Below are 15,063 nucleotides of genomic sequence, written 5' to 3' on the forward strand. Positions count from 1 at the left end.
TCGTGGAACCGCCGCCAAAAACAGGGATTCCGACCTCAGAGAACGAGCCGGATGGTAAAAGGCAAGTCTCTTTTGGAGGTACTTTGCTCCCACCGCATGGAGGGCCTTATAGGCCAGGGTCAGAGCCTTAAAGGCGATCCGTTTGCGGATTGGAAGCCAATGCAGAGTCTGCAACAAGCCCGCTGCACTAGCACGTCTATTCAAGCCAAAAATAGCTCTCGCCGCAGCATTCTGCACAACTTGGAGCCGCTGTAGCAGATACTCTGGCAAGCCCAGGTACAGAACGTTTGAATAATCTAGCCTAGAGCCTATCAGGGCCTGCACAGTCAGCTTCCTGTGCTCCTCGGACAAAAGGGGAAGAAACCTCCGCAGCATCCTAAGGAGGCCGAAGCAGGTGCCCGACACCCCCAGGATCTGGGACTTCAATGTTATATATTAAATATAATAAATATAATTTTAACGAAATAAATTAAACTTAATATACATTTAATAAAATATAACAAAGAAACTTAATAAAAAAATAAACACACAGACATAATATTCTATGCATATATATTTACTTTAAAACAATGAATAAACTATTTTTTTTTAATTCAAGTTAAAAATTTCAAATAATATACAAAAAAACAGTATACATTAAAGATTTAAAATATAAAAAAACAAACATCTATAATAAATTAAAACATTAAACTATTAAAAAATTAACTTACATTTCACAATACAATCAGTGCTTAGTAGGGAATGTATTGGATAGCACAGGGGTAAAAATAACTACCCCCACTCCACTGAGAGCAACAGTAGGATAAGTGTTGGATAGTGAAGGTGTAAAAATGACTATTCCAACTCCAGTGAGTGCAACAAAAGGGAAAGTGTTGGATAGCAAAGGGGTCAAATTTACTATTCCCACTCCAGTGATAGCAACAATAGGGAAAGTGTTGGATACCAAAAGTGTAAAATGTACTATTTACAATCCAGTGAGAGCAACAGTAGAGGAAGTGTTGGATAGCGGAAGGTTACAAATTACTATTCCCACTACTGTGAGTGCAACAGTAGGGAAAGTGCTGGATAGCAGAGAGGTAAAAAAATGCTATTCCCACTCCAGTGAATGCAACATTAGGGAAAGTGTTGGATAGCAGATAGACAAAAATTACTATTCACACTCAAACAGTTAAAACAAAAATAAAAAACATAGTTTTTTTTTTAAATCATACAAAATAATAAACCATATTGAAAAATGGAAAAATTACATATATTTAAATATAAAAAAGAAAATATATCATAATATTAATTACATATAACAGAAACCTACAAATAATATATAAAATAAAATACAAACATGAATTTATAGAAAATAATTATTTTAAAATAGAAAATATTTACAGACAAAAAAAATTAATACATAAATGTATTTATTTTATTTCCTACCCTGTAACACCACACCAATAACAAAACACTACAACATTTTAAATTACAATTCCTTCCATAATTGACATAATTAATAATCAATTAAAAAAAGTATTAATTAAAAAAACGAAAAACTAATAAACATTAATTGACTAAAAACACTTTAACACTATCATATCCACAACACAAACCTAATTTAAACCATAAAATAATAAAACACCATGAAAACGTAGTATTCAATTAAAAACGATTACTATTAACAACTAATAATAAAGTAAATAAAATGTATTTAGTGCCCAGCATTTACTCCTATAAAAGTAAAAACAACACACACAAAAGTAAACAATTACCCAAATTAAATATCAAATAATCAACATTATTAACAACTATATATTAATTAAATTAAATACAAATCAATTCCCACCCTTTACTCCTATAAACATTACAACAAAGACCTAAAATTAATTACACAATTACCATAATTATTACCAATTAAGTAATTAAAATGCCAAAGAGAAAACAGGCATTAATCAAGCACTCTCACAAGATATGTAATGATCCAAGTAATTATCACAAGTTTATAGAATACAGTTCATTGATAGGAAATGAACTTCCAAAATACGGATCCAGAGCCAAGCATTAGACTTCAAATCTTTTATTTCATAATCATTCAAATTGTTTCCAGCTTGTCCTGCCGACACGTGTTTCGTCTCTTTGGAGACTTTTTCAAGGCCAAGAAGACAGAAATAATGCACTGATATTGAACACCACGAATCTTGTTATCTAATGCAGATGAAGCCGAGTTCTATGGTCACACCAGTAATATGAGTCCTAAAAAAGATATATCTTAGGGACACAATCTTTATAGTCAGGTTCACTGGTATATAATCTTGAAGAGCATGAAGTGACATCCAGAGTAATAGTTCAGAGTAAAAGAGGATAGACTTAGTCAATTACAAGTTATGCTTCGTGAAGGTGGAATCCACTTTTCTTAAATTTGAAAGATGACCATGATAAGTCACTCATTAGTCGCAGCGTCACCCTAACACCTCCACTGCTGTCAGCAATTAAAATGAATTAACAACTAATTATTAATTTATTAACTAAAAATAAATCACTTCCCACCTTCTGTACCTATAAATACCACAACACACACCTAAAATTCATTACAAAATTACCATAATTAATTACTAAATTAATTAATTAAAATTAATTAACAACCAATTATTAATTCAAATACTAAAAATAAATACCTTCCCACACTTTCAGCTATAAACACCACAACACACTCCTAAAATTCATTACATAATTACCATAATTAATTACTAATTAATTAATTGAAATTTATTAACAACCAATTATTAATTAATTAGTAAGAAATTACTTTACACATTTAACACTATAACATCTCATTTAAACAAATAGTAAAAACGAAATAAAATAATCAATACATTTAAGATAATTAAATTACTTCCCACCCTATTCCCCTATAAAGCCACAACCCACTAAGAAACTAAAAACACAACATCAAATAAAAAACTTAATGAATAAGTACTAAAAATTTAGCACAGTTTAAAAATACAAACAATTCTTATACAAAAAACATACATCACATACATATAAAATATATACTAAAATGCGTAACATTAATAAAAAACGATATTTTTAACAACTATATTTTTGCAAACGATATTAAACACTTCGATATTTTAAAAAACAATATTACTTACCTTAAGTTGATATTCTTGAGCATGATATTCTTGCTATCGATATTTCTGAACCACCATATTAATGGCTCGATATTTGTGCAACTCAATATTTTTTACTCGATAGTCTGTCTCTGCACCAGTCATTACACCTCAAGGCACAATCCGCTAGTCACAAGACAGTCATGATGCCTCAAAGCACAAACTACTAGTCACAAGGTGTTAATGACTCCTCAGGGCACAAACCACTAGCACCAAGACAGTCATGATGTCTCAAAGCACAAACTACTTGCCACAAGGTGTTTATGACTCCTCAAGGCACAAACTGCTAACTACAAGACACTCATGTCTCCTTAAGTCACAACCTGCTAGCCACAAGATAGTCACGATGCCTTAAGGCACAAATTGCTAGCCACAAGACAGTCATGACTCCTAAAGGCACAAATTGCTAGCCACAAGACAGTCATGACTCCTCAAGGCACAACCTGCCTGCCACAAGACACCTATGATGCTTCAAGGCACGACCTGCTAGCCACAAGATAGTCATGACTTCTCAAGGCACAAACCGCTAGCCACAAGACAGTCATAATGCCTCAAGGTACAAACTGCTAGCCACAAGACAGTCACGATTCCTCAAGGCACAACCTGCTAACCACAAGACACTTATGACTCCTTAAGGCACAACTTGCTAACCACAAGACACTCAAGACTCCTCAAGGCACAACCTGCTAGCCACAAGAAAGCCATGACTCCGCAAGGCGCAACTTTTTTGCCACAAGACAATCATGACTTCTCAAGGCACGACCTGCTAGTCAGCAGGAGATACCCTTCCATTCATTGAGTAAATCATAGAAACCATCACAACCCATGATGGTCATCAAGTTTTCCAAATCTTCCTGGAAACCTTCAACCTACATTATAACGACATTGGAACGACCTGAACGACTCTTCAGTGAACAGCCTTAGAACCTTTCTTGCAGACCTCAACCTGACCCAATTCTGCAACAGTCTTACACACAGCAAGGTTCCGACTTTGAACCTTATCACTGCGAAGGAGGACAACATTCAACTCAAATCTATCGTCCTTTCTGACTGGACAGGTCATCCTATTACCCTCCTCATCGCAAATGCCATTAGTACAGAAAGAAGCTTGCGGAATATAAACCTGAATGATCTGACTTCCCTCAGCAACAACATTCTGACCCCCAGGCAGACATGCTAGACATCCAAGCCCTTACAGATCACTATAATACTTACATACTGAAAATCCTAGACTCGATTGTACCCTTACAACTAAAAAGAATTTCCTCCAAAGATTCGAAACTATGGTTCAATGACACCCTCAGCACATAAAGACTCAATCTAAGACTAGCCAAACGAGCATGGAAATTCTCACCGTACATCGAACACCTAAAGAGTCTAGCCCCTTCCCTGCATTTGTCGGCCAATGGCCGTCACGAGCACAACCTCTGTAGTGATGTGCACGTCCGTTGGTCGACGCAGCCACGCCCACTCCGCTAAACCAGCGCATCGGAGCGGAATTGCCACCGCGTTTAAGCAGTTATGATCAGTGAGGAACACTTATAACTAACACACCAAAAGTTCGAAAGTGAATTTCTTTAGAACCCAGCTAGACCGAGCCAAAACCCGACCTAAACAACTCTTTGAATTGGTCAAACAACAATTGAATAATCAACCTAGCCTAACCTTTTCCTGGGAAAGACAGAAACAATCAAAAAGGACCTGCGGACATCAAGGGAACTCCTTCTGGTCGTACCGCCAGTCACCCACCCTCCCTCACAAATAACTGAGCCACCTGTCCCTCGAACACTCCCACAAAAATAATGCCTCTTGGCATACATTCAAACTATCAGCCAAAACCACAATCACAAAATCCTGGCAGCGCTTCAACCCTCAAACCATTTCAATAACCCGTTACCATCGTATATATCTACAGGGAGATCAAATCCTCCCCACTCCCTGTTAGACCCAGCTGTTTCGGGCTGGCTGAGATACATCACAGCCACTCAGAACCCACCACTCCCAATACAGTGAGTATGATACACTTGTACTATAACCTTTGCTCACCCTCTCGGAGCTGGGCACCAAGCAGTCAGGCCTATTCTCAGGGCTCAAGTGTAAAGTGTTGGCACAGCACCCCTCGTAACACACTGCATTTGCCACAAAAAGACTCCACACAGTATGTATAAAAACACTTCTCTTTATATTGCACACACACACATTGAAATCAAAACGAGATACACGTTGTATTGACACTTCACAGTTATATGCAAATGTCAGACTTTCCCATTGCAGAAAGGTCAAACAGTCACTAGTCTCTGACTACGTCTCGAGACCCAGCCCCTCATTCTTTCAACTCTACCAGCCAATGAAACACGCTGTCCCTCCTGGTGCCCTATTAGGCAGTGAGAACCTCTAACACAGAAAGAAACAGTTACTTAGTTTCTTCCATCCAGATTAGACCTCCAGGTGCATGACGGCACCTGCAGGAGTCTGGGATCACTATCCCCCTCGTAGGCAAAAGGTGGTGACCTAAGAAGCTGGTGTGCTCCCCGTCTGGAGAAATGTTTTTCCCTCAAGTGAAGGTGTGACCTGCCGTAGACCTCCGGCAGTGAAACCCCTCAGGTCTTGTCGCAATCCTTTCTGAAACAAAGCACCATGTGGCTTGGGTTCAAGGAGAGGGAGCCATCGACCTCGGACAGAAGCTGCGATGTTGGGCACTGACATCCGACCGGTCTAGAGGCCAAAGTCAGTCTCAGCTCCCAGATCAGATCCCCCAAACACCCCTCTGACATTAAACGCTCTGCAGCAGAAGCACGCTCGGTCCCTTTAGTTGCAATCACGGGTCCCCAAGTCTCTGCAAGCTTCCCCACACTCCTCGAACTCTTCAAGACCCGGCACCTCAGATGGCTACTGATCTTTGCACACACACTCCTCTTGCACAGCGAGAGGATGGTGTATGTCAAAACGGTCCTTGTCTCAACCATGATTACTTCCACCTCTCTCCGCCACACTCAGTGCTATCCTTACAATCTCGTGGAGACAGTGAGATTCTTTGTGTCCCTGGGATCTCATGAACAGTAGGCTCCACCGGCCCTTGGAGAGTACTTCGAGATCCAGGATACAAGAGTTAGCACTAGCTGCAGACCAGCAACGTCCAGGCACAATCCACCAAGTGATCGTCCCCTTCTTGGGGCTCATCTGCTCCAAGCCACCACAAGTGTGATGCTAGTCCAGTTTCAGTCTCACCTGCCCTTTGAAGATATGATCAATTCAAACTGCCACCTTTGAAATGCACGGCCCGCTCTGAATTTTGTCCTGTCTGCCATCCTACCCCAGGAGGTTTAATCACAATCTTTAGTGGAGGCAAGACCCTGCCCCCGTGGAATGCAGGTGCAACTTTCATCCCCATGTACCGTTCCAGAAGGCCCTTCAGGGTCAAAGGCCCCCAGTTTCACGTGAACCCCTAATTTATGGCTCTCTATCAGGAATGCACAGATGTGGTCATCTCCTTAGCACTCAGCTGTGAATTAGGAGGCAGGCTGCCAGGCACACAGAGCCACACACATCGAAATACCCACTTCCCAAAGTGACACTTCCATTACCGTAATGTCGAGCCCACTTCCACTATCGGAGAGGATTTGCCATTACAAACTCATCGATACCAAACACCATACTGTTACTATTCTGCCAGTAGGAAATAATGCTAGACAGCCTCGCCCTATATCCCCTCCTCCTAATCCAATGCGAGAAACTGGCTCCATCGTATCAAATACACCATCTGGTGTCATTCACGACTCTTTCAGATAACACATAATCTATCCAGCCCCTTCCCAGCACCACAGCCTGTCACCTGGAAAAACCCCGATATAGCGGGAGACATGCAGAACCTTGGCACACAGCTTTGTAAACACCAAGTCGACTCGTGCACACCGGCCCCACCAGGACAAACCTGAGGCACAATCAATGAGCTACCGCCATGGATAGCACCACCTGTAGGGCAGGCCCGCTGGTGCACATTTGGGATACATGCCCCTGGCATAGGTCTTACCCTATTCCAGACAGCTATCTGAAGTCTGTCATTCATATATACACCGATCTGTAGTATTTACAAGATGAGCACAGGGCGTTGACACTGCACGGCAGTGGCAAACGCTCTTGAGTCCTAAGGCTAGCATACAGAGCAGCAGAAAACTGGAATGGAGAAAAGGAAAAGGTCAAAGGAAAGCACCCTAGAAAAGGCCATTTCCAATACTACCCCCACCCAGCCCAAAGCCAGGGGAGTTTAATCAATACCTTGACAAACTTCCCTGCACTCAGCGATAGACCCTGGACAATGGCTCTCTTAGTGGAGCCCGACAGCCCTGCGGCCCGTCACAGAACCTTGTTTGATCCGTTCTACCTACTCCCAGGGGCCACTAAGTCTCCACTGGAAACCTCCCAGTGTCAACCCAGTGCACCGATTAGCCCCCGGGGTCTGAGTCCCGTCCTCGCACCCGGACAACCTTAGTTCACCATTAAAGAACTCAGAAAATGGCACTGGCAGCTGCCAGTGTCCAGAACCAGGCTCCTGTCCACCCTAAGCCCTCTGACTGGGGTGGTTCTCCCGAGTGGAGCTGATCAACCCAGGGGCCGCACCCCCAATATCCACTCCCTCTCTCACCACTGTCTCCAGATCCTGGTCCTCCAGTGTAGGGTTGCAACCATGGCACTGGATAGGAGCCAGGGGCGGTCACTTTTGCCCGTCCCCTTTTCCGGGAGTTCTGCACCCCCATCGAAGAAGACTACCCCCCACATCCTGAACGGGGGTACGTGTGTATCTGATGCCTCCTCTCGTTCTCCCTCCACTAGGGAAGATCCCTCCATTGATGACCTCCTGGTACTGCCCTGGCTTCTTCACGGGTGCTTCCACCCTGGGACTGAGTAGGGGCATCCTGGACTTCGGTCCACCCCTACCCTCCCTCCTCCACTAAGAAGAGATAGGGGGTTCCCAACCACCCTACTCCATGGGGAATTGCCCACGCTTATCTGTACCTCCCCCACCCCTGATGAGGGATCACCGCAGACACCCACATTAGGTTCCTGTCCATCAACGTGCTGTACCCAGCTGACATGCTTCCCCCACTTGGGCCAGATCTCGCCCTCTTGGCATGTAGATCCTACCAGGCCGCATTCAACCCCAGAGCCAACATCCCTCTTCTCACCTCCATACCACTCCATCTCTCTGCCATTGCCCAGCCCTACTACATTCTCATTGGAATCTACCAGTCTCCATCGCGAGCCCCCTTTCCCCTCGCCTGCCCCCCAAATCAGTGAAGGACTGACACTTAGAGGCAGCATTGCTTCTTGGGGACAGGGGCACACCCCATCCCTGCAGCTCATGACTCTGGAAAGCCTCAATAGGCAGACCCTGTCCCTCATCACCCACAGCCTCACTCTCCTCTGAATCCCCAGCGGCACTCTTGGCCTTCAGCCAGGCCCCCCATGGCCCTCGTAGTGTCCCCCTTCCACGGCGGCGGTTTAAAGAACATCTTGTGTCTGTGTCTCCTGAGCTGGGCTACCTCCCCAGTTTCCATTCCTGCCACAACCCCCCCACAGCAAGTGCCCCTGCTGGCTTTTCAGACTTAGACATGACAGTTGTGAACTCAGAAAGGTTTCTAATGCTAGAATGGCAAACCACAGCAAAGAAAACAACACTTCAAGGCGAGAAAATTACATTGTATATCGGAGTCGTAGCAAACCACTGTGTTGCAAGGGTTTGCGCCAACCTACGTCCTATCCCACCACTGCCACCAAATGTTAGACCCAGCGGTTTCAGGCTGGCTGAGACACATCACAGCCAGTCAGAACCCACCGTCCGAAATAGAATGAGTACAATACACTTGTCCGATAACCTTTGCTCACCCTCTGGTAGCTCAACGCTGAGGAGTCAGGATTAACCTCAGGGCTTGAGTGTAAAGTGTTGGCACAGCACCCCCCATGCAACACACTGCATTTACCACAAAAGACTCCACACCATATGTATAAAAACACTATTTTTTATATTACACACACACACTGAAATCACAACGAGATATATACATTGTATATACACTCTATAGTTATACACATTTGTCAAAAACCTCTATTGAAATCAAAACAATAATATTCACATTGTATTTACGCTTCACAGTTATACGCAATTGTCAGACTTTCCCATTGCAGAAAGTTCAAGCAGTCACTGGTCTCTGACTTCACCTTGTGACCCAGCCCCCAGTCTTGTAACTCCATTAGCAAACGGTACATGTTCCCCCTGCTGGCACCCTGTTGACTAGACAGTCGAACCACCTAACACGGAAAGGAACCGGGCCTCATATATCAAGCATTTTTGCGTTCGCAAATGGGCTAATTCTCAAAATCAGCCTCTTTGTGAATGCAAAAAAGGCTTTTCACATGTATTAACCCCTATTGGTGATTGAGTAACCTGTTACAAAATCGCAAAATGGGTTTGTGATTCAGTATTTGGAAGGGGCGTGTTTAGGGGGTTCCTTCCAAATATCGAATCGCTGGGGTATGTATGAATGTTTTGTGACCATGAATGCAGTCTCAAAACATTTGCATTTACCACCAACTTCAAGTTAGTGGTAACCCATTCATAAACAGTAAGGGGTCCCCAACTTTTTTTAAGAACAGGCAGTGGTCCCACAGTTCACTGCCTGCTCTTAAAAAATAAAAAAATTACTATTCACTGTTTTTTTCTAAACGCAGCCCGTTTTCCTTTAAGGAAAACAGGCTGCATTTAAAAAAAAAGATTGCTTTATTAAAAGCAATCATGGACATGGGGGTGTGCTGGCCCCAGCAGGTCACCATCCCTGATTTTAGAAATTACTAGGGGGTCGCAAATTGTGACCTACCTCATTAATATTAATGAGGTAGGTCGATTTGCAACCCCCTAAGAATTGCTATATGAAACTCTTGGAGTGTCATACATTTGTAAAAGTGATTACCTAATTGCGATTCATTGAAAATCCCAATTAGGTCATCGCTATTACAAATGTTAATACATGTGGCCCACAGTTACTAAATTTTGTCCGTCCGGATTAGACCTCCAGGCGCCTGATGGCACCTGCACGAACTCCTGGCTCAGGTTCCCCTGACACCCCTCAGACACCACACGCTGTGGAGCACAGGTCCCCTTGGTTGCAAGCCAGGGTCCCTCGAACTCCTCAAACTTCCCTCACACCCCTCAACTCCTCACGTCCCGGCACCTCAGATGGCTGCTGATCTTTGCGCACACACTCCTCTTGCAGAGCGAGATGATGGTATATGTCAGAACGGTACTTGTCCCAACCACAATCACTTCCACCTGTCTCCGTTCTTTGATAGTGCTACTTATCCCAGTGTAGGGTGTCAGAGAGCTTAACATCACACACAAAACACACATGTGCATAAATCAATGAGCAGGAAATGTTACATATGAGAGTGAGGGTACAAGGTGTAGGAATGGCATATCGGCCATCCCTGTAGATGGTATACGTTAAGGTTGGATGGTCGGTGGAAACACAAAGTCAATATATAAAAGGTAAGAGGCCAAGATCGTACACCGGGGATCCAACCCAGCTTGGACCGGGCTGTTGATTAGGATATAAAAGGTAACACAGTGATTGGGGTTGTCTGTACCAACAAGGCATTGTACTTCCCAAAGAAACCCTTCCTTGCAATCTTAGAATAACAACAAATTGAGAAAAAAAACAATAAGGATCTAAACCCACGACTTACAGTTTGGCTGCAGCTCCCTGATGCTGGTAAATAGAATGCAGCGCTATCTTAGAAGGATTGTAACTTAGGAACTGGAAGCCACAAAATGATCTCAGCATCAAAAGCAGTAGCCTACTTACAAGCCTTCATAAATACAAATCTGTGCTCTGCATGTTACATATAGTGCTTTGCAGCAAGCGCATTAACCCTCTAAGGTATTTTATAAGACAAAACTGTGACTAGACAAAACACAGAGCTCTCCCAGAACTGTGCTGGGCGCTAGAGTTATCTTAGCACTATTATAATCCCCTCAGAATTGATGGGCACACAAAGATCTCTGCAGCAGGTGTCTTAACCCTGCAAAATGATTTAAATTGCAGCCTCTTTGTGACCAAATAAGTAATCTAGAACAGATTTACTATCACATATGTCCTTATAGCTAATTACTTTCCAGCAGATTGTATTGCTATAAATGCATAAGTTGAGTGTTAGGAGTGTTTCAAGCTCTGCCCCTCCTGACTCCGCCCCCTTTACTCTGCCCACCTTGACCCTAATTTGGAGTTGCAAGAAACACTTTTTTCCAGTTCCAGTCACTGGGCAGGTCTCCTGCAGGGGCACAGCCTGTTGTCTTGCCCCGCTCTGCATGGTAAGTTGGTTCACCTGCACCTCCTGATGGCCAATGGAAATCTACTGGGTGTGGTCACCTGAGGGGTCACCTGACCCCACCCCGCGTGACCGCGAGCAGCTCATGTGACAGTGACGCGAGGAAGCCTCTCGACCCCTCCCACAGTCCACCTTTAAGAGTGTGTCCCACACCTGAAGTACTTCCCGAAGAGGTCTCTTCATCCTCTCCCACGCTTTCTCTGAGGTGTCTTGCCTGCTCGCCATCACTAACTGTCTCACTCCTGCCTCCCTTCCACAGGACAAACTGCCCCTGCAAGTACACGTTCTTTGATGACAACAAGAAGTTAACACCTCGGAGAGATGTGCCGGCCTACCCCAAGGTGAGAAGAAAAGCATCAGAAATGAACAGAGCCTGTTTTACCCAGCAGGGCGTCCCTTATTAGCAGCACAGCAGAGCATCTCATTACCAGCACAGCGGGGCATCTCATTACCAGCACAGAGGAGCCTTCCACAAAGCGAGCTTAGCAGAGCATCTCATTACCAGCAGAGAGCAGCCTCCCACACAGTGAGCTTAGCAGAGCATCTCACTACCAGCAGAGAGCAGCCTCCCACACAGTGAGCTTAGCAGAGCATCTCATCACCAGCAGAGAGCAGCCTCCCACACAGTGAGCTTAGCAGAGCATCTCATTACCAGCAGAGAGCAGCCTCCCACACAGTGAGCTTAGCAGAGCATCTCATCACCAGCAGAGAGCAGCCTCCCACACAGTGAGCTTAGCAGAGCATCTCATCACCAGCACAGAGCAGCCTCCCACACAGTGAGCTTAGCAGAGCATCTCACTACCAGCAGAGAGCAGCCTCCCACACAGTGAGCTTAGCAGAGCATCTCATCACCAGCACAGAGCAGCCTCCCACACAGTGAGCTTAGCAGAGCATCTCATCACCAGCAGAGAGCAGCCTCCCACACAGTGAGCTTAGCAGAGCATCTCATCACCAGCAGAGAGCAGCCTCCCACACAGTGAGCTTAGCAGAGCATCTCATCACCAGCAGAGAGCAGCCTCCCACACAGTGAGCTTAGCAGAGCATCTCATTACCAGCACAGAAGGGTCTCTTCAAGGGTGAGCTTATCAGAGCATCTCATTACCAGCACAGAACAGCCCCCATGAGGTGAGCTAAGCAGCACATCCCATCACCAGCACAGCGGAGCCTCCCACAAGGTGAGCTTAGCAGAGCACCTCAATACCAGCACAGAGGGGCATCTCATTCCTTGTATAAAAGGGGCACTTCGTTACCAGCACAGAGGGCCCTTCCACAAGGTAAGCCCAGTAGAGCATCTCAATACCAGCACAGAACCAGCACAGAGGGGCATTTCATTACCAGCACAGAGGGGTCCCTTCAAGGGTGAGCTTAGCAGAGCATCTCATTACCAGCACAGAGGGGGGTCTCATTACCTGGACATAGTGGCATCTCATTACTTGTATAAAAGGGGCATCTCATCACCAGCACAGAGCAGCCTCCCACGAGGCAATTTCTGCCTTAGCAAACGGCCGATTCGTGAATTGGCCGTTTGCAAATGCAAACAAATGCTCTTCTGATGCAGGAAACCCTATTTTGCGATTAGGGAACTGATTACTGAATCGCAAAGTGGGTTTGCGATATGCTATTAGAAAAGGGCGTGTTTAGGGCATCTGTTAGACGGACCGGGAGGGTCGGCCGAGATTACGGGGAGAGGTCTCCAGGGAGAGCCGTCTCCAGCGACTGTACAGGTAAGTAACTTCCCCCCCACAGACGGACACCACACAAGATTGAAGGTTAACGAGACTTTATATGCAATTCTTAGGTTACGTCGCTATGATACAAGGAGGTCTGGACTCAGGGGTCCCCTCGGTTCTGATCTCTGGTTGAGGAGAAAGGGTAGCGGGACAGTCTTAGTTACCAATGAGTTAAATAGCTCTCAATCCTCGAGCTCGGCGTGGTTGCTGATCGGGCCGTGGAGGAGCCAAGCAGGTCCCGAGATGGATGAAGGATGGTCGACGGGCCGTGGAGAAGCCAAGCAGGTCCCGATGAAGATGATGGTTACAACGGTCCGCGGCCTCGCCAGCAGATCCGGACGACGGTGAAGAATGAAGGTTACGACGGCTGTGGCAGCGCCAACAGGCAGGACGATGGTGCACAGGACAGAGCTACGGCAGCGCCAGTAGTCCGTCCAGGATGAGTTCCTCTTACGTCTCTCGACTCCAAGATACAACTGACTTCCTGCTCTGGAGCTGTCCCAGTTATAGGGCTGGCGTGCTTTGATGTCCGGACCCTCGCACTTGGAGGTCGGGAGGTCCGGGATGAGGGAGTCCAGACACCCAGCAGGGGGGTGGAGCCAGCGCCCGGGGAGGCGATGGGCGAGCGGCACTGGGCGGGGGGAGAGCCATCGGCACCTCTCTCTCCCATTGACTTGCCAAGTAGCCCGCTCACCTCCTGGGTGGAGGGTGGTGCCGGATTGTCTGAGGCTGGGCTAGGCCCAGGGTTGAGGTCGATCGGGGGCCAGGCGGCCTCGTGGCGAGGCGTCCAAGATGGCGGCCCGGGCTGGGTGCATGGGCCGGCAGTGGATCGGACCCACGAGGTTATCATGTTCGAGGGCAGGGGTCCCTGAGGGGACGTAGGGCGTGCAATGGTGGTGTGTGGTGCTTGCGTGACTGGGCTCGGGCCTGGTCGAGCCGGGGGAGAGCGGCCCGTCATGTGGCCTGTCCAACATGCGTCCCCCCCAGCTGAAGGCGGGGAGAGTTACCCATCCTCTTGGGGACTCTCTTCGTCGAGGCGGAAAAACCGGGACAGGCCATCGGCGTTGGCGTGGTCGGACCCAGGCCGGTGTTCGACTGTGAAGTCCATACCTTGTAAGGAGATGGACCAGCGTAGCAATTTTGGGTTTTCCCCCCGCATATGCATCAACCACTGCAGGGGTCGGTGGTCAGTCTGCACCCGAAAGTGGGTGCCAAAAAGGTAGGGCCGGAGCTTCTTGAGGGCCCATACCACAGCGAAGGCTTCCCTCTCTATGGTGCTCCAGCGTTGTTCCCGGGGTAGGAGTCTCCGGCTGATGAAGGCCACCGGTTGATCGAGGCCTTCGGTGTTCACTTGGGACAGGACCGCCCCAATGCCCTGGTCGGAGGCGTCCGTCTGGACGACGAACTCCCGGCTGTAGTCTGGGGCCTGGAGCACAGGAGCGGAACACATGGCGGCCTTTAACTGTTCGAATGCCGCTTGACACTCTGGGGTCCAGTTCACCTTCTTGGGCTGATTTTTTGACGTGAGTTCGGTGAGAGGCCCCACGATGGTACCATAATCTTTCACGAACCTTCGGTAGTAGCCCGTGAGGCCCAGGAAGGCTCGCACCTCAGTTTGAGTGATAGGGGGTTGCCAGTTCTGGATGGCGGCAATTTTCAGCTGTAGGGGGGCCACTAGGCCGCTTCCCACCTGGTGTCCGAGGTAGGTCACCGACCCTTGTCCAATTTGGCATTTGCTGGCCTTGATCGTGAGGCCAGCTCGCTGAAGGGCTTGCAGCACTGCTTGGAGGTGGTGGAGGTGC

The 15,063-nt window shown here is 46.5% G+C and overlaps 1 protein-coding gene across 1 annotated transcript in view; it reads left to right on the forward strand.

Annotated features, from left to right (window-relative positions):
* The window catches only part of PDE9A (phosphodiesterase 9A), a 142,357-nt gene that overhangs the window by 12,883 nt on the left and 114,411 nt on the right, over positions 1-15,063 (forward strand). Inside the window, exon 2 of the mRNA XM_086936317.1 lies at positions 11,791-11,872. Coding sequence (XP_086792443.1) covers positions 11,791-11,872 — 82 coding nt within the window. The remainder of the gene's footprint in view (positions 1-11,790; positions 11,873-15,063) is intronic.

The sequence above is a fragment of the Lissotriton vulgaris genome, chromosome 8 (assembly GCF_964263255.1).
Source record: "Lissotriton vulgaris chromosome 8, aLisVul1.2, whole genome shotgun sequence".
NCBI classification, from domain to species: Eukaryota; Metazoa; Chordata; class Amphibia; order Caudata; family Salamandridae; genus Lissotriton; species Lissotriton vulgaris.